General features: G+C 70.0%; 9 protein-coding genes across 9 annotated transcripts; 5 read left to right on the forward strand and 4 right to left on the reverse strand.

The window, feature by feature from the left end:
* Positions 1-2,228: 2,228 nt before the first annotated feature.
* FA09DRAFT_222820 (hypothetical protein) lies at positions 2,229-5,451 on the forward strand. Its single transcript, XM_025739557.1, has 4 exons — positions 2,229-2,594; positions 2,696-2,797; positions 2,856-2,971; positions 3,027-5,451. The coding sequence occupies exons 1-4, from the start codon at positions 2,361-2,363 to the stop codon at positions 5,206-5,208; spliced, it is 2,634 nt and encodes an 877-aa protein (XP_025600149.1). The 5' UTR covers positions 2,229-2,360; the 3' UTR covers positions 5,209-5,451.
* On the reverse strand, positions 5,441-8,526 carry FA09DRAFT_328646 (hypothetical protein). The gene is made up of 5 exons (XM_025741854.1): positions 8,506-8,526; positions 8,217-8,454; positions 7,549-8,160; positions 7,308-7,493; positions 5,441-7,090 (listed from the first exon to the last, which is right to left on the reverse strand). Coding segments are annotated over exons 1-5 (2,577 nt in total). The 5' UTR covers positions 8,508-8,526; the 3' UTR covers positions 5,441-5,551.
* Positions 8,527-9,879: 1,353 nt separating this feature from the next.
* On the forward strand, positions 9,880-10,859 carry FA09DRAFT_290377 (RNA-binding domain-containing protein; the record flags this gene model as incomplete). Its single annotated transcript, XM_025739959.1, has 4 exons — positions 9,880-9,916; positions 10,000-10,163; positions 10,223-10,483; positions 10,542-10,859. Coding segments are annotated over 4 exons (780 nt in total), but the record flags the coding sequence as incomplete, so codon positions are not given.
* Positions 10,860-11,911: 1,052 nt separating this feature from the next.
* On the forward strand, positions 11,912-15,427 carry FA09DRAFT_328649 (hypothetical protein). Its single transcript, XM_025741855.1, has 5 exons — positions 11,912-12,258; positions 12,369-12,572; positions 12,631-12,697; positions 12,758-13,042; positions 13,101-15,427. The coding sequence occupies exons 1-5, from the start codon at positions 11,968-11,970 to the stop codon at positions 15,134-15,136; spliced, it is 2,883 nt and encodes a 960-aa protein (XP_025600152.1). The 5' UTR covers positions 11,912-11,967; the 3' UTR covers positions 15,137-15,427.
* FA09DRAFT_359267 (hypothetical protein) lies at positions 15,189-16,349 on the reverse strand. Its single transcript, XM_025745084.1, has 2 exons — positions 15,854-16,349; positions 15,189-15,507 (listed from the first exon to the last, which is right to left on the reverse strand). The coding sequence occupies exons 1-2, from the start codon at positions 16,124-16,126 to the stop codon at positions 15,457-15,459; spliced, it is 324 nt and encodes a 107-aa protein (XP_025600153.1). The 5' UTR covers positions 16,127-16,349; the 3' UTR covers positions 15,189-15,456.
* A 2,402-nt stretch (positions 16,350-18,751) lies between these two features.
* Positions 18,752-21,502, reverse strand: FA09DRAFT_305876 (hypothetical protein). Its single transcript, XM_025740514.1, has 2 exons — positions 20,924-21,502; positions 18,752-20,865 (listed from the first exon to the last, which is right to left on the reverse strand). The coding sequence occupies exons 1-2, from the start codon at positions 21,453-21,455 to the stop codon at positions 18,806-18,808; spliced, it is 2,592 nt and encodes an 863-aa protein (XP_025600154.1). The 5' UTR covers positions 21,456-21,502; the 3' UTR covers positions 18,752-18,805.
* Positions 21,503-21,661: 159 nt separating this feature from the next.
* Positions 21,662-23,523, forward strand: FA09DRAFT_328652 (putative HOS2-putative histone deacetylase). The gene is made up of 4 exons (XM_025741856.1): positions 21,662-21,915; positions 22,001-22,171; positions 22,224-22,478; positions 22,646-23,523. Exons 1-4 carry the CDS (start codon positions 21,695-21,697, stop codon positions 23,388-23,390), a joined length of 1,392 nt encoding a protein of 463 aa, XP_025600155.1. The 5' UTR covers positions 21,662-21,694; the 3' UTR covers positions 23,391-23,523.
* On the reverse strand, positions 23,510-25,492 carry FA09DRAFT_328655 (FAD/NAD(P)-binding domain-containing protein). Its single transcript, XM_025741857.1, has 7 exons — positions 25,209-25,492; positions 24,912-25,158; positions 24,706-24,822; positions 24,298-24,653; positions 24,031-24,243; positions 23,931-23,978; positions 23,510-23,880 (listed from the first exon to the last, which is right to left on the reverse strand). The coding sequence occupies exons 1-7, from the start codon at positions 25,481-25,483 to the stop codon at positions 23,520-23,522; spliced, it is 1,617 nt and encodes a 538-aa protein (XP_025600156.1). The 5' UTR covers positions 25,484-25,492; the 3' UTR covers positions 23,510-23,519.
* A 218-nt stretch (positions 25,493-25,710) lies between these two features.
* On the forward strand, positions 25,711-27,602 carry FA09DRAFT_328656 (hypothetical protein). The gene is made up of 3 exons (XM_025741858.1): positions 25,711-26,229; positions 26,410-26,549; positions 26,705-27,602. The coding sequence occupies exons 1-3, from the start codon at positions 25,739-25,741 to the stop codon at positions 27,259-27,261; spliced, it is 1,188 nt and encodes a 395-aa protein (XP_025600157.1). The 5' UTR covers positions 25,711-25,738; the 3' UTR covers positions 27,262-27,602.
* The last annotated feature ends 332 nt before the right edge of the window (positions 27,603-27,934 follow it).

The following is a 27,934-nucleotide window of genomic DNA, read 5'->3' on the forward strand; positions in this document are numbered from 1 at the left end:
GCTGCTCCTCTCGCTTCCACCCATCCCATCCCGTGCTGCGCTGTGCCTCAGTCCAGCGCACCCACGCCCGCGCCCTCACACCGCCCCACTGCGCCCGCGCGCCGGCCGCGCTCCGTCTGCCTGCCCGCGTGCCGCATCGCCGCTGCTGCGCTCTCGCTGCCGCGCCTGCCGCACCCGCTCTGCGTCGCCCTCGCCGCCCGCTGCTCCGCGTGCTGCGCCGCTGACGCCGCGAGCGCCGTCGCCGTCGCCGCCTGCGCGCCGCTGCTCCTGCTGCGCCTGCCGCTGCGTGCTGCCTGAGCGAGCGCCCGCCCGTGCCGCGCTCCAGCATGGCCAAGGCCAAGGCGCCGCCGGCCCGCGCGCCGTCGCAGCCGCCGCCACAGGCCTCGCCGCCGTCGCCCGACGCCGCGCCGGCGCCGCTGCCGGCCGCCATGCCGGCGCCGGGCGACGTCGCCGCCGCCGCTGCCGCTGCCGCAGCGGCTGCGTCGAAGAAGAAGAAGAAAAAGGCAAAGGGCAAGAAGGCCGACGACGGCAGCGGCTACGTCGACTTTGCCTCGCCGCTGCTCGACGGCCAGGCCGCCGCGCCGGGGCGCCAGGACGCCTACTCGGCGACGGCACAGGCGCAGGCCGACCTGCTCGCCACTGCCAGCGACCTGTACCGGCGCATCGAGGCGGACCCGCAGGGCATCCCGGACGACGACGCCTACTGGACGTCGCTGCCGGCGCACCTGCGCACGTTCATCCGCAACGCGCTGCCGCTCGGCCAGTTCCCGCCGTCGGCGCAGCTGAACCCCAACGACCCCAAGGCGCGCCAGGCCTCGACGCAGGCCATGATCGCCGTGGCGCAGCAGCTGGCGCAGGCGGCGCACGCCTCGCAGCGCCACCTGTCGCAGTACCCGCCGGGCACGCACCCGTACCCGTCGCTGCCCTTTGACCCGAGCATCTTTGCCGACCTGGCGCTCTCGCCCGAGCAGGCGCTGCCGCTGCACCCGCACCCCAACTACGTGCCTGCCGCGGGCCACCACTACGGCGGCACGAACCCGCCGCCGACGCAGCCGCCGGGCGAGCCGCTGCCGGCGCCCATGGTGCTCGTCAACGAGTACGGCGAGGAGGCCGGCGACTACGACGACGACTACTACTCCGACGAGGAGCTCGACCACGAGCACGTCGCCATGGACCAGGGCCTCGTGCAGGGCCCCGACGGCGGCTGGATGCAGGACCTGTCGGGCGCGCGTATGGCCAACGGTGCCGCCACCGGTGAGCAGCCCTCGGGCAAGAAGAAGAACAAGAAAAAGAAGAAGAAGGGCGGCGGTGGCGGCGGCGGAGGAGGGGGAGCCGAGGCGCTGCCGCCCGCGGCGTTGCCGCCAGCCACGACGCCGGCGCCGGCGGCGCGCACCCCTGCGGCGCCACCCGCGGCCGTGCCGCCGGCGCCCGCAGCGCCGCGCACGGCTGCCAATCCGGCCGCGCCGCCGCCGAGCTCGCGCGCGGCCGGCAAGCAGCCCATGACGTTCAGCTCGCGCGCCGCGGGCAAGGCGCCGGCGACGGCGCGGCCCGCGGCCAACGGTCACTCGCACGCCCCGTCGACGACGGCCGCAGGCAAGCGGCCCGCCGCTCCTGCAGCGGCCGGCGCCGCGGCCCCCGCGCCCAGCTCGCACGGGCATGGCTCGGTCAACGGCACGGCGGCCGGCGGCGCACAGCCGCCACGCATCTGGTCGACGAGCAGCGTCGAGGAGCGCGAGCGCATCAAGGAGTTCTGGCTCGGCCTCAGCGAGCGCGAGCGGCGCAGTCTCGTCAAGGTCGAGAAGGACTCGGTGCTGCGCAAGATGAAGGAGCAGCAGAAGCACGGCTGCACGTGCAGTGTGTGCACGCGCAAGCGCCTCGCCATCGAGGAGGAGCTCGAGGTGCTGTACGACTCGTACTACGACGAGCTCGAGCAGTACGCCAACCACCAGCAGCAGTACGTCTCCAGTGGCGGCACCATTCCGCCGCCGCCGGGGCCGGGACCGTTCCCGGGCAGCGTGGCGCTCGACAGCAATGGCGCCGTCATCGATGGCGCCGGCCTCGTCAAGCCGCCGCCGCGCACCACGCGCCACGCACATCCGCCAGCGAAGCGCGGCCTGCCTGCCGCCGAGGACGACGGCTACGACGACGACGAGCTCGACGAGGAGGAGGACGACTACGAGTACGACGACGAAGAGGAGGAAGAGGAGGAAGACGACGCAGACCTCGACGACCCAGAGTCCAAGACGGGCGCCCGGCGCCGCCGCGCGCCTGCTGCGCCGCCGGCGGGCCGCGACTTCCTCAGCTTCGGCTCCTCGCTCACCGTCAAGGGTAAGTCTGTCCGCACGCGGCTGCGCTAAAGCATGGCAGGGCTGACGATGTGGCGCACATCAGGCGGCATCCTCACCGTCGCAGACGACTTGCTCAAGAACGACGGCCAGAAGTTCCTCGAGATGATGGAGCAGCTGGCCGAGCGCCGCGTGCTGCGTGACGACGACGCGCAGGCGGAGCAGGACGTCAGCGATGATGAGGCCGAGGCCGAAGACGATGAGGAAGAAGAGGAGGAAGAGGAGGAAGAAGAGGAAGACCCTGAAGAGGTGAGTAGTTGTCACGGCAGCGGCGCTACGTCGGCCGGGGCATCGGACGGCTGTCGCAAACGCGTTTGTCGCGCACGTGCTCATCAACGCCTGAGCAGGAGGCGCTCACGGACGAGCAGCGCATGGAGGAGGGACGCCGCATGTTCCAAATCTTTGCCGCCCGCATGTTCGAGCAGCGAGTGCTCCAGGCCTACCGCGAAAAGGTGAGATTTTTCGGGCCGCCACCGCAGTGCAGAGGCTTATGTTACCGGTGCGCTTCAGGTTGCGCAAGAGCGCCAGCTGCAGCTCCTCCGTGAGCTCGAGGAGGAAGACAACCTCGAGAAGGAGCGTGAGGCAAAGCGCGCAAAGGAGAACCAGAAGAAGAAGGACAAGAAGAAGTGCGTAGCCACGAGCGCATCCTTGACGGCCGGTGCTCACGCATGTCTGCTTCAGGCAAGCAAAGCAGCAGAAGGAGGAGGAGCGTCTGCGCAAGGATGCCGAGCGCGCTGCCGAAGAAGCAGCTGCCAAGGCCAAGCTGGAGAAGCAGCGCGAGGCGGAGCTCAAGAAGCAGGAGGAGCTGCGTCTCAAGCGCGAGGCCGAGCGCAAGGCGCTCGCCGAAGAGAAGGCGCGCAAGGACGAGGAGAAGCGCAAGCGCCTCGAGGAGGAGCGTGCGCGCGAGGCCGAAAAGGAACGCAAGCGCAAGGAGAAGGAGGACAAGGCGCGGGCCGAGCGCGAGGTCCGCGAGGCCAAGGAGCGCGAGAAGAAGGCCGCCGAAGAGGAGGCGCTGCGCGCCAAGCAGCAGGCCGAAAAGGAGGAGGCCGAGCGCAAGAGCCGCGAGGAGCGCGAGCGCCGCGCCGCCGAGCAGGCGCGCCGCGAGAAGGAGGCTGCCGAACGTGCCGCTGCGCAGACGAGGGCCAGCCAGCAGGCGCAGCAGCAGCGCTCGGCCTCGTCTGGCCGGGCGCCGACAGCGTCGCCGCCACACGCGAGCTCGGGCACTGCGCCCGTGTCGCCGGCCAGCTCGCGCTCGCAGACGATCAGCATGCCGCCCAAGTCGCCTGCACTTGCGGTGCAGCAGGCTGCCGCCTCGGCTACGGCTCGCGCCCGCGGCTCTTCGGTGCCGACCTCTCCGCGCACGGCGGCGCAGAACGCTGCGGCGCGTGCCTCTTCGTCGGTCCCGCAGCAGCAGCAGCTCGGAGCACCAGGTGCGTCGCAGCAGCTGCCCAACCGCTCGCCACAGGCTGTGCAGCCTCAGGCTGCCCAGCAAGGGCGCTCGCACCAGCTGCCGCCGGCGCAGCAGGCTGCACAGATGCAGCAGCAGCCGCAGCTCTTGCCGCAGCAGCCGCAGCACATGTCGCCTTTCTCCATGGCGGGGTCCAGCTCGTCGTTGCCGGCACCGCCCCAAGGCCTGCCCGCACGGCCCGTCCTCAACTCCCTGCCGCACTCGCAGGCCAACTCGAGCCTCTCGCCGTCCGGCTCCGGCCCAGGCTCGCTCCCGCGGCCGCCGGTCAACGCGCCGATCGGCGCCACGTCGCACCTCGGCTTCAACTCGACGGCTCAGCAGGCGTTTGCATCGGGCTCGTCGAAGAGCATGGCGGCGCCGCCTTCGCAGTCGCTGATGTCGGGCGCCCCGGGCCTGCCGGCACATCAGCACGCGCCGCCGCTCCAGACGCATCTGCAGCAGCCGCAGCCGCAGCCGCAGCACCTGAGCTCCGCCTCGCGCGCCTTCTCGCCGAGCGCGTACGGTGGCGGCCTGCCGCATGGCTTCGACTCTGTGCGCTCGCCGCCGCTGGCCAACGGCATCCACCACGGGCTCGGCGCGCTGGGCGAGGGCAAGCAGGTCGACTCGCTCTCTTCGCCGAGCATTGCCAGCGCCAGTGCTTCGCTCGCCTCGATGAGCCTCGGCGGCCTGCCGCCGTCGCAGGGCCCCATCGGCCCGCCGAGCTCGCTCCTGAGCAGCAGCAGCGCGGCGCACTCGCGCACGCCCAGCACTGCGCCGAGCGAGGACCTCGGCTACCGGCCGGGCTCTGCGACGATGTCGAGCCGCTCGCTGCACCGCGCCACGCCGGGTCCCATCGGGCCGATTGGGCGGCCGCGCGGCAGCGACAGCCTCGACGACATGCCCAGTGGCCTCGGCAGCATTGGGCAGATTGGCATGTCCGTCGGGTCGGGCGTGGCGCGCGCGCCGAGCCCCAAGCTGCCCGACGGCATCCTCGGCAGCAGTGCGCTGGGCGGCGACGATGAGCTGGTGCAGCCGCAGCCGCGGCGCACCAGCCACGCCGCGCCCGGCGGCGCCTCGGGCTTCTTTGGCGGCGCCGGCTTCGGCAGCTCCTCGTCGCCCTGGGCGCCGGCGCGACCGTCTGCGGGCGTCGGCGTGGGCCTGCCGTCGCTGGGCACGTCGCTCACCGGCTCGTCGGCCTTTGGCGGCATGAGCACGCCGATCGGCAACGGCAGCGGCGTCGACCCCTGGGCGCGCGTGCAGAACAGCTGGGACTCGTTTGCGCCGCGCGTGCCGCAGCCGCCGCCGCAGCAGCCGCCGCCGCGCTCGGCGTGGGACGCCGCCGCTGCGCCGCCGAACCCGCTCAGCGGCTTTGGCGTGCCCGGCGGGCCCACGCGAGGCTACGGCAGCGGGCAGTAAAGCGACGGACGGACATCTGCGAGCGCCGCGCGGCGGGTGCGCCTCTGCGATACAGCGACTCTGGCCGCCTCTCTAACCGGCCGACTCTTCTCTCTCTCTCTGGCACACACCCTCTCACCAGCCCCTTCGCAGCATCCGTCTCCCACTCATCTCTCCCTCTCTCTCTCCAGTCCGCCCCCCTGCATGTGCTGCTCTTCCAACCAGTCTCTTGCTTTCGCAACGTAGTTCTATGCCTCCAACGCGCGAGTGTGCGGAGCAGGTGATGCAGCATTGAGTCGTGGTATACATGGTGTGTAAGGGTGATGATACAGTGAAGAGCCCTGCCACGGCGAGGAGAGGCCCACTACTCGTCGTCGTCATCGTCGGCAGCGTCGGCCGCGGCACGCTCGCGCGCCACGGCGTCGCGGATGTCGTCCTCGCCGAGATGCAGCTTGGCCTTGCGCGCGACCGTCTCCTCGCCCGTCGGCAGGGCGCGCTGCGTGCGTGCGCGCACGCCCTCGACGCCCTGTGCGTCCTCCTTGTCGTAGCGCAGCACCAGGTGCCGGCCCAGCAGATGCGTGTGCGCCAGGGCCTCCATCGCCGCCTCGGCATCGCGGCGCGTGGCAACCTCAACGAAGGCAAAGCCTCGCGCTCCCGCAGTGGCGCCGCCGGCAGGCTTGCGCGGCACACGCACACTCTTGACGTTGTACGCCGCAAAGAGGGCGCGCACCTCCTTCTTGTTGGCCTCGAACGGCAGGTTCTTGACGACGATCTTGGTGCTGCTCGTCTGCGCCGCGGCCCCCTTGCCTTTGCTCTTGTCCTCGTCCTGCCCGCGCTTGGCGAAGGCGAGCGAGACCGAGTGGCCGTCCAGATCGTGTCCGTCGAGCGCCTGCCGCGCCGCCTTCGCAGCCGCCGCACTGCGGAAGCCGGCAAAGCCGTAGCCCATGCTGAGACGCACGCCGGGCTTGGAGGCATCCGAGCGCGTCTGCACGCGTGCGAACGCAAGCTCGGGCAGGGCGGCGAAGAAATTGGCCAGCGTCTCGTCCGTCGTGGCGAAGGAGAGGTTCTTGACGAAGAGCGTCGCGCCCGGCTCGGCGTCGTCGTTGTCGGCGGCCGATGCGCCGTGCATCTGCTCCGTCTTTGACGGTGGCGCAGCGGCGCCAGTAGAGGCGCTGGGTGCTGCCAGCTCGACCTCCTCCTTGGGCTTGAGCAGCCCGACAGGCGCCTTCTCGAGGTAGAGCACGCCGTTGCCGATGCGCTTGTAGGCGAGCGACCGGAAGGCGACGCGCGCCTCTCCCGCCACGGGCATCTCGACGATGGCCAGCGTGCCGGCCGGCGGCATGACGACGCGCTCGACGTCGCCGTGCTTGGCAAAGAGCTCGCGCAGCGCCTCGGTCGTCGTGCCGTGCGGAATATTCTTGACGAGAATCGTCGTGTCGCTGCGAGCGACGCGCTTGCCAGACTGCACGACGTCGAGATCAAGACCCTCCTTGCTCAGAAACGCCTTGGTCTCTTGGATGACGCGCGTCTCGGCCAGCGCAAGCTTGACGGCAGGACTGACGCCGCTGTCGTCGTTGGCATCGAGTATCTGGCTCTTGTCGACGCCCAGGCGCTCGGCGACACTGCTGGCGACGGCGTCGGCGCTCATGTAGAGCATGCTCCAGTTGAAGTCCTTTGTCGCGTCGGCCTTGAGCGTCTCCTTCTTCTGCTCCTTGAGAGTCTTGGCCTTGGCGTCCGCCGGTACGGGCCGGGCATCGACGGCAGGCATGACGTGCAGTAGCCGGCCCTGGAAGGTGGCGCCGTCCGCGGCGCGGAAGGCCGCGAGGGCATTGGCAGGCTCCTCGAACTTGACGAAGGCAAGACCCTTGGCCTTCTTGCTCTTCTTGTCGAGCGGGATGTGTGCCTGCAGACTCAGCGTGTCAACAAGGGCCCGCAGAGCATGGGGCAAAGATGGGCGGCCGCGGCAAGCGGGCGCACTGCTCAGCAGAGTGGGTATTGTTACTAAGCAATCCCGGAATGTATAAATCAGCAGCGCCGTGGCTCAGCTGTCCCTATACTAGATACGTCATCCCCGTAGTGCGCCCGCTCGCCGTCGTCGAGACCAGAACATCGGCGCTCACCTGCGACACGCTGCCCCAGCGCCTAAAGTACTCGCTCAGCTCGTCCTCGCTCGCGCCGAACGGCAGGTTGCGCACGAAGAGGCGTCCGCTCGTCATGATGGTGTCGATGGACTCCTGCTCCTTGGCCGCCTCGGCCTCGAGGCGCTTGCGCTCGGCCTCGCGCTTCGCTGCCGCGTCGTCATCGTCCTGGAGCAAGAGGCATCAGCATAAGAGGCAGGCAGAGCAGCGCTTAGAATCGCACCTCGTCGCTCTCATCGCTGCTACTGGCCACATCGTCGTCACCAGCCTCTGAGCCCGACTGCTCAAAGGCCTTTGGCGCGTCGTCGTCGTCCTCTAGTGCCGGCTTCTCCTCCTCGCCGCCGAGCTTGCGCTTCATGCGGCGGTGCATGTAGTCGAGGTCCGTCATGCCTTCGTCGTTGAGCGCCGCGTCGGCCGGCTGGGGCTCGTCGCGCTCTATCCGCTGCTCCTCCTCTGCGGCCGCCGCGGCGGCGGCCGCCTCGGCCTTTGCGGCGCGGCGTGCGGCACGCTCCGCCTTGCGCACCTTGCGGTCCGCCGCAGCGTCGGCGACGGCGGCGCCGTGGGCAAAGTCGCCGGCGGCCAGCTGTGCCTGCTCGCCGCCCTCTTCGTTCTGCCACGTCTTGCGCTTGGCCTTGGGTGCCATGACGGACATGAACTCGTCGAAGGAGACGCCCTTCTTGCTGGCCTTGGGCGGCTTGGGCTTGCTGCCCGACGCCTCGGCCCCCGGCGTGGACGCGACGACGCCCGACTCGCCGGCATGCCGCTTGCTCGGCGGCAGGTCGGCGCCGGGCGCACTGCGCTTGTTGCGGCGGTCCGGCAGGCTCTCGTCGTCGATCTGTGCAGCGTGTCAGCTGCGGCACTGCTGCGGCGGCACTGCGCTGCGCAACGCACCTTGCGCGCCACCTCGACGGCGATCTTCGACGTGTCGATGTAGGTGCGGTCGAAGTAGCGCTGCGCCTCGAGGGCGTCGGCGTCGCTGTGGAAGCCGACAAAGGCAAAGCCGCGCGACGTGCCGTCGGGGCGGCGCAGCAGGCGCACATCCGTCACGGCGCCGCCGCGTGCGGCAAAGTGCTCGCGCAGCCGCGCCTCGGAGAGGTACGCCGGCAGCTGCTTGACGATGAGGCGCGACCTGCGGTGTGTGAGCGGGTGGTGTGCTGCGCGGCAGCTGTGTGGCACTTACATGCTAGGCGGGATGCTGTGGCCCGGCGCGAAGAGGCGAGCGCGCTGCGCGCCGCAGAGACGGCGGCTGGCGAAGGAGGCGGCGCGGCGAGGCACTTTTCGCTCCCGGCCGAGAGCCTGGCGCCGCGCGAGCGCTCGCTGGCGGCACGGCAGCGTGCCACATGGCAGCTGGCCCGCGGCACGCACGCGCCTGCCAGGGGGGCGCTGCCTGTGCTGCCTGCGCTGCGCCGTGTTGCCGCCTGCAGGTGCCGGTGCCTGCTTCTCACCCACCACACCGACACCTGCGCCGCACCATGGCCGACGACGCAGACGACCTCTACTCCGACCTCTACGGCGACGACGGCGACGTCGGCGGCGTTGACTGGCTCGCCGCAGACGGCGATGCGGGCGACGACGGCGCGGCGCCCGCCAGTCCCGGCGCCGCCGCCCTCGCCTCGCCGCCGCCCGCTGCGGCGGCCAGTGCAGCGCCGGCTGCTGCGGCTGCCGCACCCGCGCCCGCACGCAGCTCCTTCATCCCGCCCGGCAGTGCCGCGGCCTCGACGAGCGCCGCCTCGTCCTTCATCCCGCCCGCGCCCGCGGCGGCAGCAGCAGCGCGGCCAGCCTTCCTGCCGCCGGCGCCGCAGACGGCCAGCGAGCCGTACGCCAACCGCACCTACTCGCCGCCGCCGCCCAATGCACGCGTCAGCGCCGCCATTGCCGGCGACGGCTGGCAGGGCGCCGCACATGCCGCGGCGCAGCAGCAGCAGCGCCAGTCGGCAGACGAGCGCAAGGTCATGCCGCACGAAATGCCCGACGAAGGGTGAGTCGCTGATGCCGCGCGCGTGCTGAGGGAAGGGCGCGAGCGACGGCGATGGCGTTGAGCCCGAGCCCTGGTGGAGCGAGCGTGTCTGCTGTCCTTGCCCCTTCGTCGCGCGTGCCTTTGCGCGCTCTTCTGTCCCACTCCTTTTGCTGCTTGGCTCCGTCCATCCTGGGCGCTCTTGTGCGCCGCACGCGACCCGCTGCTCCCCGTACAGCTCGCGCCTCCTGCCACGTAGCTCCACTCGTCGTGTCACGGTATACTGCACTCGTTCCGAGCCGTATCTAGTCCATCACCAGGTAGAGCGCCTCATGCCACGCGGCAGCGCGTAACAGAAGAGCACAGACGAGCCCAGGCACGGTACCCGACGCTATCAATCACCGCTCGCCATCGCCTGCGCACCCACGCGGGCGGTGCGACCGTCAAAATGAGATGGCGTGCCGATGCATACGAGCGGGACGACGGCTGCGCCTTGCGGCTCTGCGCGGCCCGCTGCTCTCGCGACTGGTTCCTTGCTGCCATCCACGCAGGACCACCCATTGACCACATCCTTTGCCCTGCTTGTACGTTGACAGCAAGATGTTCATCGGCGGCCTGAACTGGGAGACCACAGACGGTGAGGCTTCTTTGCACATGCCGCACCCTCCCTTTCTGCGCTCGCGCACCTCTGAAGCCTGTGCCTCCTTCTCTCTTGTCCAGAGGGCCTGAAGCAGTACTTCAGCCAGTTCGGGCGCGTGTCGCACTGCACCATCATGCGCGAGGCCGGCACGAACCGCTCGCGCGGCTTTGCGTTCCTGGCATTTGCCGAGCCCGCCACCGTCAACGTCGTCATGGTCAAGGAGCACTTTCTCGACGGCAAGATGGTGCGTGCTTGGCGCTCGAGCCGCCCGGGGGGCGGAGTGAGCTGACCGTGCGGTTGCAGATCGACCCCAAGCGCGCCATCCCGCGAGGCGACAGTGCAAACGCCGCCACGTCGCGCTGCTTCGTCGGCAGTGTGCCGCAGAGCGCCACGTCCGAGGTCTTCCGCAAGACGTTTGAGCCGTTCGGCACGCTCACCGAGTGCAACATGCTGCTCGACGGCGCCACGGGCCGCCCGCGCGGCTTCGGCTTCGTCTCGTTCACCGACGAGGCGAGTGCGCAAAAGTGCATGGGCTCGCAGCCGCTGTACATCAATGGCGAGCAGGTGCGTCGCGGTGTCGAGCCTGCCGTGCAGGTGCCCGGCTCATTTGCTCCTTCCCCAGATCGAGGTCAAGCGTGCACAGCCGCGCGGCGATGCGCGCAAGACGAGTGCGACGGACGGCGAGCGGCGGCCTCTGCGGCGCGACGGCGGCAGCGGCAGCTACGGCGCCGACGGGCTAGGCGGCTCTCCGGCGCAGCAGCAGCAGGCGGCGCCCCTCGGCGGCGCTGTCGCAGGCGCATTCGACCCGCACGCCATGGCGGCCATGTTCCAGCAGACGGGCTGGGGCGCCAACTTCAACCCGCTGCTCATGCAGCAGATGATGATGGGCGGCATGGGCATGATGCCGGGCATAGGCGGCATGCCGGGCATGCAGGGCATGGGCATGCCGGGCTTTGGCATGCCGCAGATGGGCATGGCGGGCATGCCGATGATGCCCTTCGGCCAGCAGCAGCATCAGCAGGGCTGGAGCAACGGCGGCGGCGCAGGCCACGGCGGCCAGCAAGGTTCGCCACCGTACCACAATGGCGGCCAGAGCGGAGGTCGCCCGGCGCCGAGCCGCGAGCGCAGCTTTGGCAACGGCGGCGGCGAGCGCAGCGGCAGCGCCGAGGCCGGCCTGCCGCTGCCTCGTGCGCCCCTCTGCCTGCCGCGGCGGCCCGACGTCGCTGTGCCGCCGCCGCTGAGCCAGCGCGAGCGCGGCGGGCCGACGGGCGCCGGCAGCGGCGGTGGTGGCGGCGACGGCGGCGGGCGTGGACGGGGCCCGCCGGGGCCGCAGCCGAGCGGCAACAACTGGGCGCGCATCAACGACCACGACGCACCTGGGAACGGCCACCGCGGCCGCTCGCGCTCGCCCGGCCGCGGCTCGACGTACACGCCCGGCGGCGGCGGCGGCGGGCGCGACCGTGAGCGGGAACGATCGCCGCGGCGCCATGGCGGCGGCGGCGGCGGCGGCGGTGGAGAGCAGAGACGCTACTAGCTGGCGCTCACGCAGCAGCATGCTGGACCATGTGCTGTGCCAATGTCTATCTATCCATCGTGCGATGCCGTGTGTGCGCCATTGAAGTTGCTCGCCCACGTCGTCGTGAGGTCGACATCGTGCTCGCGCGTGACGCCGGCGCTGGCGCTGCGCCGGCGACGCGTCGCGTGTTGCTCTCGAGCGCATGACGCGTTGATTGGTGCTCGTTGCAGGCGGCCGGGCGGGAGCTGCGCAGGGTCAGATGCGAGAGCACCACCTGGTGCGCAGCGAGGTCGGACTGGCGAGACAGCGTCGGAGGGCACTTCGAGGGGGTGAGCCGATAAATTAGCCAGCGTGCTGCTCTGTGGCGCGGCGGGCAAGGACGAGCTGGGAGCGCTGCTGCGCCGTGGGAGACGCGCGCGCCCGGCCGCGCGCCCTTGCCTTGCTTCTCGCCAGCCTCTCGCCCGCGCTCTTGCCGCACAACCTTCACCCCACAGCACCCCACCGGGATCACCTCGCCGCGCCACCCGCTGCCATGAATCGCAGCGCGCGCGCGCACCGCAGCACCAAGGTGCCCGGCGTCAAGCTGCGCCCCGCGCCCAGCGATGCCGACGCCAGCGGCAGCGGCAGTGCCAAGCGTGCGCGCCGCGACGCCAGCCGCGCCGACGCCGACGAGGATGCGGCGCACTTCCGCGCGCTGCGCGAGGCGCAGCGCAGCAGAGAGGAGCAGCACGGCCCCGAGGGCAGCGAGACGGCGCGCGACTGGGCCGAGCGCCCGCTGCGCGGCGCCACGCTGTGCATGACGGGCCTCGGCTCGGAGGAGAAGGTGCGTGTGGCCAGCGATGACGAGGCCAGCGAGGAGGGGGGCAGCACTGGACGGCGTGGAGCCGCGCCCTGCCACCGCATGCCGCCGTTGTTGACCCTCAAGTTCTGCAGGTTGCGCTGCAGAAGGCCGCCGTCGAGCTCGGCGCCAGCTGCGACGGCAACCTGACCGACGACGCGACGCACCTCATCGCCCGCACGCCCGGCTCGGAAAAGTACCGCTGCGCGCTGACGCTCGGCGTGCCCGTGCTGAGCCCCGCCTGGCTGACCGAGCTGCGCCGGCGCTGGGTCATGGCCGAGCCGTGCGAGCTGGCCGCGGTGAGTCGCATGCGCCCGCGCAAGTGGCCTCGCGACGCTGATGACGGCCCCGCCGCAGCTCACCGAGGAGCACACGCTCAAGACGTTCGAGGGCCTCAACATCGTCCTTGCCGGCTTTCAAGACCGTGCGCTGAGAGCGGTGTGCCAGTGGTGTGCGCTTAAAGCTGACTTCGTCTGCCCCACAGCGAAGCAGCGCGCGGCGCTGCGCTCACAGATGGGAGCGGCCGGCGCCGAGACGCCGCAGTCGCTCGACATGATCCCGGGCCGGCACTCGCACATCGTCTGCGAGCACGACGCGCCGCAGCACTCCAACACGCTCAAGGCCGTGGTCAAGTTCCGGCAGCGCGCCAGCCGCTTCCAGCGCCGTGGCGAGGCGCTGCCCTCCGAGGGCGAAGGCATGCAACTGCGTGCTGCGGTGGACCTGCTGTGTGTGCGTGCCGAATGGGTGGAGGACTCGCTGGCGATTGGTGGTGAGTTCGGCGAGCCGGCCGCCCTCTGTGCGCCGCCTTGCTCACAATGCTGGGACAGCGTGTATGGACGAGAAGAAGTACGACATCTTCGAGGCAGCGCCCAGTGCTGCAGAGCGCGAGGCGAACCTGCAAGCGATCCGCGATGCACGCGTCGCCAAGACCAAGGCCTTCGCTGCTCGTGCCGCCGCTGTGCCCAGACACATCGTGCCGAGCACCCTCAACGCTCTGGCTGTGCAAGGCCGGCGCGGCGAGTCGAGTCTCCTGCGCAGCATCGCCGCCTCGACGACAGAGGTGGACTCGGAGGAGCTGCGGAAGCGCGAGCAGGGCGGCGGCCTGCTCGCCATCTCGCGAGAGGCGGCCTTCGAGGGACCCTCGGACAGGCTGCAGGTCTCGCGCACGCACGTCGCGGCCACTGCGACGCCCGAGCCACGCCATGGTCGGGCGAGCCCGGAGAAGACCGAGGCTGCCCCTGCTCGTGATGCCAAGTCCGAGGCCGGGCCGTCTCGCCAGCCGGCGGGCGTCTTCGGCGGCATCACGGTGCGCATCGATCTGGCCGACGAGAGCCACGAGGCCGTGGTGCGCAAGGCGGTCAAGGAGCACGGTGGCAAGGCGATTGCGGCGAGCGATGCCGCGCCCGCCAACTACTGCGTCAGCGCCGTGAGCCGGCCAGACGGCGGCGTCGATGAGCCGCACATTGGCGAGCGCGTGACGCACTTCTGGATTGAGCGATGCACATTTGAAGGGCGCCTCGTCGCGCCGGCAGAGCACGCCTTTGCGCGTCCGACAAGCGTGCGGTGGCCGCTGCAGGGCGTGCAGCAGCTGCGCATCGCCACGACATCCAAGGTGACGGTCGAGGACAATCAAGTCGAGCGCGTGCTGGCGTCGATGGGCCTCACGACGGCCTCGTCGTTCAAGCGCTTCAAGTACTCGCATCTCTTCTGCGGCAATGGCGGTGCGCAGGCCAACGCGGAGAACATCAAGGTGCAGGCGGCGCAGCAGTGGGGGGTGCCGCTGATCGACGTCGATGCCGTGCGGGCGGCGTACGAGACGGGCATCTGGGAGACGGGCGCGCCCATCGCCTCGCGTACTTCGTCGACGTCGTCGAATGCAGCGGCAAACGGCGCCGCCTCGGTCGCTGCGCCGTCCAACACCACGGGCTCGCAGACGCAAGCGGCGCTTCCGCCAACGTCGCGCCTCTGCAACGACATCACCAACAGCGAGTCGCTGTCGCAGCAGCGCAGGGCGCAGGCAGCGGCCGTGAGCATGGACGCAGGCAAGGGCGACGAGAGCATGGCGATGAGCGAGGTTGCTGAGCCCGAGGCGATCAAGAACGACGGGCGCATGGCGCCGCCTGCGCCGCGACCACTGCCTCCGCCTGCAGCACCAGCCGCAGCACCCAACGCTGCTCCCGCGGCTGCTGCGCCCCTGCCAGCCGTCACGTCTCCCTCTGGCACGGCGCCGAGTCAGCGCGCCGCGTGGGACCAGTCGATGGACCAGGCGACGTACGTCAACGAGCAGGGCGCCGCCGAAGTCATCGGGCTGCTGCAGACGCGTCCGCGGCGGCCGAGCACGTCGAGTGCGCTGCCCATGGCGCGCGTCAAGTCCAAGGGCAAAGCGCCGCCGCGCGTGCGCAGCGGCCGGCGCGCCGCCTCGGGCGGCCCGCGCAGCGTCAGCATCAGTCCCGAGAAGCTGCAGCGCGCCGAGGGCAGCGAGCCGCCGGGCGGCCGGCGCGAGCAGGAGCAGCACGGCGAATGGCAGCATGCCGCAGCGTCCGATGGCGATGCCGACGTCGCCAGTCCGCGCGTGCGGGGCTCGGACGAGCTGGGCAGCACGGCGGCCGTCGAGAGCATCTGCATCGTGTACCAGGACCCCTCGACGACAAAGGCGCGCGCCGAGCTCGAGGCGCTCTTCCGCGCGCCCCCTGCCGACGGAGCAAGCAACGGCGGTGCGGCGCCCAGCTCCGACTCGCTCAAGTGGGAACATCGCCCGCGCGCATCGCCGCACACGCCTGAGCGGCCGCCACGCGGCGGCGCAGCGGCTCGCAAGTCCAAGTCCGGCGGCGGCCGGCTGGCCACGTCGGCTGCGCCACGCTGAGCTGCATCGTCTCGCGTCTCTCTCTCTCTCTCATCGCACCGTCTCTTTGCATCTCTTATCCATCGCGCCACGCTTGGTGCGCTGCCTATTTCATTCGAGCATCCTCGCTACAGCCCTCCTGGCCCCCACACTGCATCCTCCTACCATTCCCAGCTCCCGTTGATGCCGCCCTGCGATCCCTCTCCCGGACCCACCCATTCCCCTCTCTCATTCCCGACCACAGCCCACCTCATTCCCGCCTGTCTCCATTCGCATCGCCCAGAGCCCACATTTCCGCAATGACATCTCTCATGCATCCTGTGCGCGCCGTCGCTGTGCCTCTACTTCTCGCGCAGAAGCTTGCGCAGCTGCTCGCGCTGCTCGCCCGGGACCTGCAGTAGGAGCGCGCGTGGGTCAGCAGGCGGTCCGAGAGGGCGGAATTGCCAGTACGGCTGCCCGCAGAGCACGCAGAGGTGGGCGAGCGGCAGGCGCGAGCGACGAAAGAGACTTTATCCTGTCTGAGCTGCCTGCATAACGGAGCGCGGCCGCACAGCACTCTGGGTCTCTTCGCTCCGTAGCAGCCGCCACGCTGGGACTCGCGACCGGGCCGGCCAGCAAGCAGCACAGCCGGTGCGCAGAGATGCGGCATTGCTCGCTGCTGCGACCCTGTCGCAGCCATGTCTGCGCCGCGCCCCGTGTGCACATGCTCCCTTGCCCCTACCCTCTCGCGCCACTCACGTTCCAGTAGAGCTCCTTGCTGGGCGTGTGCGGCTCGATGCGCAGGTTCGCCGGCCACGTGTCGGGCTGGGCGGCCTGGCGCGCGAGCAGCTGCTGCGCCAGCGTCTGCTCGCGCGGCGCCCGCTGCGCCGCGGGCGTCGCCGTGGGGCCCGCAGCGGCGGCGGCGGCCTGTGCGGCCGAGGCGGCCTTGAGCAGCCGCGACGGCACGACGTCGGTGGGCCGCAGCCGCTCGACGAGCTGCAGCTTGAGCTGGCGGGCCGAGGTGGCGCGCATGGTGGCAGGCCGGGAAGGAGGTGGTGGAGAGAGCAACGGAGGCGCGAGGGGCAAAAGTTGAAGGTCAGCGCGCGAGACGAGGCAGCGGGCGTGGGAGCGACGCGCGAATCTTCTCGTGCGAGTCCATGCTCGCCCAGCCGCGTTTGTCAGCCTCCGCCACGCCCACGCCCCTCGGCCAAGCGCAATTCCGCCCTTCTTCGGCAGCGCTGACAGCGGCGCAACGACGTGCGGGCAAGCGAGGGCATGACCGATGCAAGGCGGGAGTGTGTCGCAGCGCAAGGCGCAGCACGAGAAGGAGGCCGTGTCGTGTGCGCAGACAGGCGCGGCGATATGCCGCTGCAGGATGCCGAGATGGCGCCGCCGAGTCGAGCCAGACGCCGGACGCGGCGGACTCTCGGACTCGGAGCCGCCGGCCGCTCTCCACATATGCAAGACACGCCCGCCTTGGGTCGGCACTTTATCTGATGACAGGCCGCCCGAGGGTCCGCCGCGCCGCCTGCCTCGCAACCACATCAACCCGCAAGCACCGCACGCACGCCGCCAGGACACGCAGCCGCCAGCAGGCAGCCAGCCCTCTCTGCCCGCACAGCATGACGGCGCCCGTCGCGGCGCCGGCGCCGCACGGCCTCTGTGCGCTGCCCACCGAGCTGCTCTTCTGCGTTGCCGCGCAGCTCGATGCCGCCTCGCTGCATGCGCTGGCTCGCACCTCCTCTCGTCTGCGCAGCCTGGCGCGCGCAGACGCGCTCTGGGCCGAGCACGTCGCCGCAGCGCTGCGCCGCAGCCCGCCGGCGCACTCGCACACCCTCACGCCCATCCCGCTCGCCAGCGTGCCTGAGCCGAGCGACGCACGCTTCCGCACCGTCGGCACCGAGCGCTGGCTGCCAACGCGCACCGATGCAGAGGCTGTGCTGCCGCCGCTCAGCGCCAAGCATGCCTGGGCGCTCGCCACCTTCCCCGAGGCGGCGTCGCTGCACGAGGTGTGGGGCACGTTTGTGCGCCCCTGGGCACACATGCTCGGCTGGTGGGCCGCCGAGCTGCCGACGTACGGCTATGTCATGCGCGTCGTCTTCGACGCGGCCTACGACGAGGCACTGCCTGCTTCGGCCGACGCCGAGAGCAGCTCGTCTGCTCAAGTACCCGGCCCGGCATTCGTGGCGCAGAAGCTATACCCCGTCAACCGCCTCGAAGGCCTGGTGCCGTCCGACAACGAGGGCGACCCGGCGCACGCCGACGACGCCTCGTGGGCGGCCGTGAACAGCTTCCGCATGCCCGTCGGCGCACGTATCTCGCCGCAGGGCTCCGAGCTGCGCGCCCACTCCGACGTCGACCTCGTGCTGCCGAGCGTCAAGACGTGCACGCTGTGGACGCTGCGCTGGAGCGACATCTGTGCTGCGCGCTCGACTGGCGAGAAGTGGCGTGCTGAGCCGCGCCGCTGCTTCTCCACCGGCGAGGCGCCAGAGGCGGAGGAGGCGTCCGGCGTGCTCGATTTGTATCGGGAGGGCCAGCGCCATCTGTTCTGGCCCGCCTCGCGCGCCATGTCCAGCTCGCCGCTCGAGCCGACTGAGGCGCAGCAGCACGGCCGCATGCTTGTCCAGACGCTGCACGGCGCCGGAGAGCCAAGCAGCGAGGCACTTCGTGCGCTGGAGCAGAGCGAGCGCCAGATCGGCGATGCGCTGAGCGATGTGCACGAGGCACGCGGCACACCGCGGCCGCCGCTGCCCTTCCCCTCGAGCGCTGTGCGGGCAGCTCTGCGCCATCCATCGCTCAAGATGCGCATGTCGCCCCTGCCGCCGCGTCTCTGTGGCCCGCGCACCACAAGGCCGCCAGGAGACGGCGCCCTTCTGACCTTCTCGCCGCTGGTCAGTCCTCCTCGCACGCCGAGTGTTCCGCCGCCGCGCCGGCTGCCCTTGCGCAGCCCAGGCGCCGGCGTCGAGTACGAGCATCTCCCGCCGCCGCCCGGGCTCGACCCTGCGCTGCCCGACTTTGACTGGAGCTCCATCGAGGGCCTGTGGGCGATGGAGTTCGGCCCATGGGGCGTCGAGGTGCTGCACGTCCGCTCGCGCATCCTCACGGCCGACGACTTCGTCGACGACCCGGCGCTCAAGGAGCGTCTCGAGCCGCGCCTCTCCGCCGATGCCATCTACCACGACACGCAGATCCAGCGCGCCGCCGTGCGCGTCGGCGTGCGCGTCGTCGAGGCCATCAAGGTCACGGGCGACCTGCACATCCCGCGCGGCCAGCTCAGCTTCCGCGCCTTCGTCGACGACCCGGCGCGCGTGGCGACGCCGTGGTGTGCGCCGCCGCCGACCGTGCGCTGCCACACGCCCTGGCCGTACCGCGCACCGGCGGCGCCCGGCTCGAGCCAGGAGACGGAGCGCAGCCCGGGCCTCGCCTGTCCTGGCCATGGACGTCTCGCCGACGAGGGCTTCCTCTTTCCCGGCTGGGTCGCTTGCATCGTGAGTAGCGCGCGTGTGCCCGCAAGCTCTCCCGCTGACAGTACACACCTGCGCAGGTGCACATCTCGTCGCCCGATCTGCTGCGCGTCTGGTGGCACCCCATGCGCACCGTGTCGTGCTGTGTCAAGCTCACAGCGTGCTGAGCATGCTCGCAGCTCTTTCTGCTCTCCGACGTGACTGAGTGGTGTAATATTATCTCTCCTCGCCTGTCGCCCCCACGCGCTCACAGCGAGCGCGGCACCTCGACGGTGCTGAAGCTCTGCACCGTGTCGCCCTCCTCAAAGCCCTCGAAGCCCTCAAACGAGAGGCCGCACTCGGTGCCCTTGCGGATCTCGTCGACCTCCTTCTTGCCCTGCTTGAGCGAGTCGAGCTTGCCGCTCCACACAACCTCGCGCGCGTCCGTCTTGCCGTCGGCATCGGCTCCGCCGCCGCCGCCGCGCAGCACGCGCACCGTGGCGTTGGCAGTGATGGAGCCGTTGACCACACGGCAGCCGGCAACGTTGCGGAACTGGCGGCCCTGCGTGTTGATCTTGAAGACCTGCGCAATCGTCGCCTCGCCCAGCACGCGCGTCTCAATCGTCGGCGGCAGCAGCTCGGCGCACTGCTTCGAGACGTGCTGCATGAGGCGGTAGATGACGTCGTCGCAGTGCACCTGCACCGGCGGGATGCTGCGCGCCGCAACGTTGAGCACGCCGCGCGACGCCTTGACGTTGAAGCCCAGCACGTGGCCGCCGACGGCCTGCGCCATGGCCACGTCGCCGTCCGTCGGCTCGCCGACGCCCTCGCTGACTATCTTGACGCGCACGTCGGCGTTGCCGATGCCCGAGATGGCGCCCACGACGGCCTCAATCGTGCCGCTGAAGTCGGCCTTGACGACGAGGCGCAGCTCCTTGACGTCGGCATCGGCGGCGGCCTCCTCCGACTCGGCTTCCAGCGTCGCCTCGTACTCCTCCGCCGACACCTGCACGCCGGCGGCCTCGGCCTCGCGCAGCTCGCGCTTGCGCTTGCGCTCCTCGAACTCGCGCCGCGCCTTGAGCTCCTCCTTGGCCGCCAGCTGCCGGCGGTTCTCGTTGATGCTCTCTACGTCGAGGCCGTGCCGCCGCCGCTCCTCGACGCGGTCGCGCGTCATGACGGCCTTCTTCGCCAGCTGTTCGGCCTTCTGCGTGCCGTCGGCAGAGTCAAAGACGCCCAGCACCTCGTCGCCGGCCTTGGGCAGCTTGCGCCAGCCAGTCACGACGACAGGGTCGCCGGGCATGGCGCGCCCCTTGATCGGCCGGCCGCCGGCGTCGAGCAGCGCGCGGACCTTGGAGTAGGCCCGCCCAGCGACGATCACGTCGCCGACGCCGAGAGAGCCACGCTTGACGAGCACAGTGGCGGTCGTGCCGCGTGCCTTGTCGACCTTGCTCTCGATGATGAAGCCCTCTGGCGGCACGTCCTTGCGCTCGGCACGCAGGTCAGCCATCTCGGCCAGGGCTGCCAGAGTCTCCTCGAGCTCGGGCAGGCCGGCGCCCGTCTTGCCCGAGACCTCGACGCACGGCACGTCGCCGCCGAACTCCTCGAGCTGCACACCCGCCGCGAGCAGCTCGCGACGCACGCGGTCTGGCTCGGCGTCAGGCTTGTCCGTCTTGGAGATGGCCACGACGAGCTGCAGGCCGCCCTGCTTGCTCGCCTCGCCCTCCGTCTTGGCCTCGGCATTGCGCTTGAGCTGGCTCGTCTCTTCCTCCTCGCGTAGCGACTCGACGAGCTCGATGACTTCGCGCGTTTGCGGCATGACGCCGTCGTCTGCAGCAACGACGAGCACCACGATGTCCGTCACAGCTGCGCCGCGCCCGCGCATAGCGCTGAACGCTGCATGGCCAGGTGTGTCGAGGAATGTGACCGTGTCCACCACGCCCTCTGACGATGCGGCAGCGTTCGTGTCGCGGCTGCCGTCTGCGTTGCGGCGCGATGCGACAGGCACGGAGAACGCACCGATGTGCTGCGTGATGCCACCAGCCTCGCCGGCGGCCACACTGGCGCTCCGCAGCTTGTCCATCAGCGTCGTCTTGCCGTGATCGACGTGCCCCATAATGGTCACGACTGGTGGCCGCAGTGGCGCGCCGGAGCGCTGCTCGGCAGCGAGCGGCGGCGTCGGGTAGATGTCGTAGTCGGCAGAGGAGGCATCGAGCGGCACGCCGTCCATGCCGTACTCGGCGGACAGCAGCGCGGCGTCGTCGAAGCTGAGCAGCAAGTCGGGCCGCAGATCAGTGAAGCCGGACTTGGACATGGTTGCCTGCAGCGAGCCTGGCGAGGAATGCATGAGCTATGCGCATGTGTTCAGCTCAGCACCCGCGGCACTCACGCATCCGCATGCCCAATGCCTTCGCCAGGTGCGCCACCGTAATGTACGGCGGCAAGGCGAGTGTGGAGGGCACGACGGGCGTCTTCTTGCCGAGCTGCGCCTTGGGCAGCTTGCCGAGCTTCGGCTCGCTCGGATCCGGCGCCTTCTTCTTGGGCCGCGGCAGGAACGTCGGCGGCGGCGGCGCCTCTTCGTCGTCCTGCTCCTCCTGCTCGTCGTGCTTGCGGCGCAAGCCGGGCTGGTATTCGATGCCCTGCGCGGCGAGGCGCTCAATGAGCTTGCCGCGGCGCTTCGTGTCGCGCTCCTTCTTCTTCTCGACCATGGGCGCCAGGCGTGCGCGCTCGACCTCCTTGGCGTCCCACTTTGCATTGCGGAAGCTGCCGACCTTTGCCTTTGCCGCGCTGGCCGACGAGCTGAGGGCGCGCGAGGTGGAGGCGCCGCAGCGGCAGCAGTGTGGCGGCGGTTGCGCGGTGGCGGTGAGCCGCGGCAGCAGCGCCAGCGAGCGCAGCTTCTGCGACAGCGCGAGTGACTGCATGGCGCAGAGCGGCAGTGGCACTGGACACAGGAGGAGGTGGTGGTGAGCGGAGAGGAAGCGAGCGCGAAGCTTTGCGGCTGGCCCAAATTTCTCGCGCGAGACGCGGCACTACAAAATCGGGCGCGGCTTGGCGCGCTGTTGTATTCAGCCGGCGGTGCTTGAAACCGCGGCACCGTCGCCGCCTCGCTCCCCTCCCTCCCACTTCCATCTCCCTCCTCGCGCATCCCCGCTCGCCTGCCATGGTCGTGCTCGCATACGATGCGCCGCGCGCCGCCGGCAGCGGTGCGGCGGCGCATGCGTCGGGCAGCAGCAGCGGCTGCCTGCGCTCCGACGACTCGCCGCTCTACTACCTCGACCCCAGCCTCGCGCCCAGCGCCCTCGCCACGCCCGCCGATGCGCCGCACGTGCAGCCGCATGCGCGCGAGCGTGTCTCGTACTACTTTCCCAAGGGTGTCGGCGAGTGAGTGAAGGCCCCGGAGAGCCAGCACGAGGGGAGCTCCTGAGCGACAGCGCCGCCTCATGACGTCCTGCTGACCCCGGCGCAGGTACCACTACGGCGAGCGGCATCCGATGAAGCCGGCGCGCCTCACGCTCACCAACCGGCTCGTGCTGGGCTACGGGCTGCACCAGCGCATGAGCTGCTACACGCCGCGCGTTGCCACGCGCGAGGAGCTCGAGTGGTTTCACGACTCGGACTATGTCGAGTTCCTCAGCCAGTGAGTGACGAGCACGCAGCCGACGCGGCGCGGTGCTGAGCATGCTATGCAGAGTCACGCCGACGACGCCGCTCTCGTCGTCCTTCACGCGCTTCAACTTCGCCGACGACTGCCCCGTGTTCGACGGCATGTACGACTTCTGCCGCTCGTACGCGGGCGCCAGTCTGGCGGGCGCGCGCAAGCTCACCGCGGGGCAGACGGACATTGCCATCAACTGGAGCGGCGGCCTGCACCACGCCAAGAAGAACGAGGCGTCGGGCTTCTGCTATGTCAACGACATTGTGCTGGCGATCATGGAGCTGCTGCGGTAAGTGCGGCCGGACAGGTCGGGCGTGGGCTGGGCCAGGAGAGAAAGAGAGAGGGAGCATAGCAGCGCACGAGGGCAAACACCCTGCGCAAAATGATGCCAGCCCGAAGGACGCTGTCGACCTGCGCTTTGGCCGCCTCTCGCACATCGCTCACCTCCATTCGCAGATACCACCCGCGCGTGCTATACATCGACATCGACATCCACCACGGCGACGGAGTGCAGGAGGCGTTCTACAATTCGAACCGCGTGCTCACCGTCTCGTTTCACAAGTTCGGCAACGACTTCTTTCCCTGCACGGGCGCGCTCTCGGAGATCGGCACGTCGCTCGGCAAGCATTTCTCGCTCAACGTGCCGCTGCAGGACGGCATCGACGACGGCAGCTATGTGTCGCTGTTCAAGGCCGTCATTGAGCCGTGCATCACGAGCTTCCGGCCAGAGAGCATCGTGCTACAGTGCGGCGCCGACTCGCTCGGCCTCGACCGGCTCGGCTGCTTCAACCTGAGCATCGCCGCGCACGGCGAGTGCGTGCGCTTCGTCAAGTCGTTTGGTCTGCCGCTCCTCGTGCTTGGCGGCGGCGGCTACACGATTCGCAACGTCGCGCGCTGCTGGGCGTACGAGACGGCCGTCCTGACGTCCTGCACGGTGCCAGACAATCTGCCCGAGACGCCGTACAGCGATTTCTTTGCGCCGTCGCACCGGCTGCACGAGGCGCTGCAGGCGGGCCGCGTCGAGAACCAGAACACCAAGGCGAGCCTGGAGAAGATCCGCGTGCAGTGCCTCGAGCAGCTGCGCTACCTGCACGGCGCGCCGAGCGTGCAGATGCAGGAGATCCCGCCCGACCTCACCGGCTGGCTCGAGGAGGACCGCCAGGCGCGCGACTCGGAGCGCGCCGAAGAAAAGGCCTCGTAAGGGAGTGCCGCGCTGTTGCTCTATATCCTGGCAGCTGCCTTGCCACTTGTCACGTCGTCACCGGATCTCGCTGCTTGCATCTGTATCACCAGCCAGGCGTCCATGTTGTACAATCTATTGCCTCCGTCACTAGTAGCCCAGCTCCTCGCGGCGCAGCTCCTTGCCCTTGTTGCGCCGCTCGCGTCGCCACGTCGGCGTCTTGCTCCAGTCTTCTTGACCGCGCGGCCCTCCCCCGCGGCCGTCGCTCTGCGCGCGGTACTCGACGTCCCAGGGCGCCTCGGCGCCGCCCTCTGGCGAGCGTGCGAGGAGCTCGTCGACGTACGCTGCATCGCTCGGATTGCCGAAGACGTGGGCACAGCGGCCTTGCGGCCAGGTCTCGGTCTGGTCCGCCTGCCGCGTCGAGCTCCAGCGCGCAGCTTCAGTCGGCGGGATGCTGCTGTCGAGCTGCGGCAGAGGTGCAGCCTTGCCGGCCCAGTAGGCAGCGACGTAGCTGCAGCATTGTCAGCACGAAGAAGGGGAACGCGCACAGGCTCGTCTCACCGAGCTTGTGCTTGAGATAAATGGAACGGCACAACGGTCGTCGGAGCACTGCGCAGCGTGTCAGCGACGATCACCGCCACTCTCGGCGAGCACAACGCACCCAAGCACCGCCACGCTGTCGTCCTTCTCGTAGAAGAGCAGCCAGTCGTCCAGATTATTGAGCACTGGCGCAGCCGGAGGGGCGCGGTAGGGCCCGCCTTGCTTCTCGAGGCGCGCGCCGAGCTTGTCATCATGCAAGGGTGGTCGCTCGGGTGCGGCTGGCAGCAGTGGAGCCAAGTCGAAGGGCGCCACAGGCGGGAGGAAGGGGAACTCGCTGGCAGGCGAGAGGGTGAGCAGGAGGCAAGAGGCGAGGCTCGTCTCAACTCACGCCACGAAGCCAGTCGCGAAGATGATGGCGTCCACGTCGGTCAGTCGCTCGCCGTCCGCAAGCTCAATGGCCTCGGCGTCGACGCTCTTGATGCGCGGCACCACGCGAATGCGACGTGCCCAGTCCGGCGATGCGGGGTCGCGCGGATCGTAGTCCATCGGCGGCGGCTTCTCGACGTCCTCGACGGACTGCAGCACGCGAATGCCCGTGCGCCCCGCAGCGCTCTCCTCGGCCCAGGCTGCGGCGGAGACCTCGTCGCCGCTCAACGGCCCGGCTGGTAGCGGGCGCAGGGAGTAGCCGCTGAGCTCGCGCGCAATGTCCATGCCCGAGCTGGCATTGCCGACCACCAGCACGGTCTGGAGGCGAGGTCAGTGTGTCACATGCGGTGCTCCCAAAGGTCACACGCACCTTGTTGCGGAAGACGAGCGGCGTGCGGTACCAGCTCGAGTGCCAGATCTCGCCGGCGAAGTGCCAGAGCCCGGGCACGAAAGGCAGCTGCGGGCGGGCACAGCGGCCAGTCGCGATCTGTCAGGGGAGTGGTGAGCAGCGATCTCGCGGCTGCCGAGAGTGACATTCCACAGCGGGCCATCTCCCGCTCTGGCACTCTGACTCACCACGACCTTGTCGAACACTTCTTGCCGCTCGTCCTGCCCCTGCCTGCTCGTGACCGACCAGGTGCTCCCCTGCTTCTGCATGCCCACAACCTCTGTCCCGAAGCGCGTGACGGGCGCGAGCAGCTCGCGGTGCTGCTCGGCATAGGCGTGCAGATAGTCGAGCACCTGCCTGCGGCTCGGGAAGAGCGGCGTGCTGGGCGCGAAGGGCGCGTCGCGGAAGGTCATCAGGTCCGAGGGGATGTTGGTACTGCGGCCGGCGTCAGCACCAGACTGTCTGACCTGCTGCAGCATACACACCGCAGCCCCTCGAACATGCCCGCCGGCGGCCATGCGCCGTCCATTGTACGTGCGACGGCGTGCGCCTGGCCCGTCTCGTCGAAGCAGATGCGCTGCGCCTGCGGCTCCTCGTACGTCCACACGCCGCCGGGCGCGCGCCGGCGCTCAAAGAGCGTGGGCGCATAGAGCGGCGCTGCAGTGCTGCTGCTGCTGCTGCTGCTGCCGCGGATGCGCAGCAGCTCGAGCGCGGCCGAGACGCCGGCGGGCCCGCCGCCGATGATGGCGATGCGCTGCATTCGCGAGGGGGTTGGGGGGGCGGGAGTAGAGGAGCGCCGCCGCCAGTCCCGCGGAGCTGGCGCCCCATCTGCGTCACGTGCGGCGCGCCGGACCCTGACCTCAGCAGCGCGCCACCTCGCCACTCGAGATGCCGCGGGCCAGATCAGCCGGCGGCGGGCGTGAAGTGAGCTCAGTTGTGCTGCGCCGGCGTGTGTTGCTCGCCGTGCCCGGTGCTCGCTGCTCCTTGCCTCCGCACCCTCACTCCCTCTCACGACATGGGCATGAACGCCACCCTCGCCGCCGCGGCCACCCGCGCCGCAGCGCCCCTCGCCGGCACTGCGCCGTGGTACCACGCGCCGCGCGCCGAGCTGCTCGCGCCGCTCTCCGACAAGCACGCGGCGCTGCTGCTGCCCATCGCCGTGTACTGGCTGGCGTCGCTGGGCTTCTTCGTGCTCGACGCGCTGGCGCTGCCGTTCTTCGAGCGCTTCCGCCTGCACGAGCCCGCCGAGGTCACGGCGCGCAACCGCGTGTCGCCGGCGCGCGTCGCCGCCATGGTCGCCGTGCAGCAGGTGCTGCAGACGGCCGTCGGCATGCTGGCGCTCGAGGGCGACGACGTGGGCCGCGCACAGGTCTTTGCCGACCACGACGGCGCCGTGGCACGCATGGCGCTGCGCGTGGCGCCGTACGCCTCGGCCGCCGCCGCGCCGCGCCTCGCCGCCTGGCTGTACTGGTGGGGCATTCCGGCGCTGCAGTTCGCCTGGGCCTTGTGAGTCGCCGCACCGTGAAGCGAGTGAGGGCGAGAGATGTCGCTGGCAGTGTGGCCTGTCTTGCAGCGCCACGCTCGCTGTAGCGTGTTCGATGACTCTTAGTGCCGCGTCGGCCTGTCGAGCAACACATCCGGCGCCCTCACGCCTGCCTCGCCACTCGCTGACACGCCTCTCGCCAGCTTCGTCATGGACGCCTGGCAGTACGGCCTGCACCGCCTCTTCCACGAGTCGCGCTTCCTCTACCGCCACTTCCACTCGCACCACCACCGGCTGTACGTGCCGTACGCGTTCGGCGCGCTCTACAACCACCCCGTCGAAGGTGAGTCCGAGCGGCGTTGTGGTGCGGCCGAGGCAGCAGAGCGGTGCAGAGCTGCGCGGCGGCGATGTAAGCTTCGACTCTGCGCTCTTCGCTTTCGCGCTCGCCTCGCTTTCCCGCCCCCCGGGCCAGCTTGTGCTCACACCGCATCGCATCAGGACTGCTGCTCGACTCTGCGGGCGGCGCACTGGCGCACCTCTGCGCGCGCATGACGGTCCGGCAGGGCATCCTGCTCTTCACCTTCTCGACGTACAAGACCGTCTGCGACCACGGCGGCTATGCGTTCCCCGTCTGGCTCGACCCGCTGCACCTCTTCTTCCCCAACAACGCCGAGTACCACGACGTGCACCACCAGATGCAGGGCCTGCGCTACAACTTCTCGCAGCCCTTCTTTGTGCACTTCGACGTGCTCTTTGGCACGCGCATGGGTGCCGAGCGCTTCGCCAAGCTCAAGCAGGCGAGCCTCGAGAAGCGCGGCACGTACGGCAAGCAGGCCGATGCGAGTGCGGGGGAGAAGCAGGCGGCTTCATCAGCGACGGCGACCGAGCCATCGCCGACGCGGGCGGCAGACGACTTGCGGCGGCGCAAGGCCTTCGTCGGCGCCGCGCAGGACGAGGCATCGGTCGAGACGCTGCTCGCGGGCGAGCGCGGCGACCCGACGGTGACAACCGATGCGCAGAGCTACCGCGCAAAGGCCGGCACCGCGGCCGCATGAGCAACAGCCCCCTTCGCTTGCCTCGCCCCCGCAGCGAGCACCTGTACACACACGACGCGCATAATCAGCATACCCAGTCTCCCATGCCATGCGCGGGGCCGGCTGAGTGCAAGGCTGCCGGCAAGAGGCGGCCGGCGGCGGTGGTGACGGCGCCTGCCGCGTGGGCAACAATGTGCGGGAGCAATGGGGTGTGATGAGGCGGGAGCGGGAGGCAAGCACAACAGGGCCGTCTACCAAGACGGGTCTACTCAAAGCAATCACGGCGTGTGGAGCAAGTGACCTTCATTGTGGGCTCGTTCAAGGTGACAAGGACAAGGCCAGGGCCAATGAGGACAAGGCTGGGGCTAGCAACACCAGCACCAGCAGCCGCAGCCGGATCTGCAGCACGGCAAGCGGCAGCAGCAGCAGCTCTGCTCCTGCTGCTGCATTGACAACAGCAGAAGTTGTTGGTGCACATTGCCAGACCCGTGCTGCTGCCGCTGCTGCCGCCGCTGCCGCCTCATTGACTCCTGCTGGACAGGTGCTCACGCAGAAGTGCAAGGCGGCGCCCAGCAGGGCTACATTGGCTATGTCTGGAGCCAAGGCACCATTGGGCAACCCTGCTCATGTCACGTGGGCAAGGCCCAGGAGGAAGGCAACAGGAGTCTGGCAGGCAGCCACGCAGGATCTGAGT

The sequence above is a fragment of the Tilletiopsis washingtonensis genome, assembly GCF_003144115.1.
Source record: "Tilletiopsis washingtonensis strain MCA 4186 unplaced genomic scaffold FA09scaffold_5, whole genome shotgun sequence".
NCBI classification, from domain to species: Eukaryota; Fungi; Basidiomycota; class Exobasidiomycetes; order Entylomatales; genus Tilletiopsis; species Tilletiopsis washingtonensis.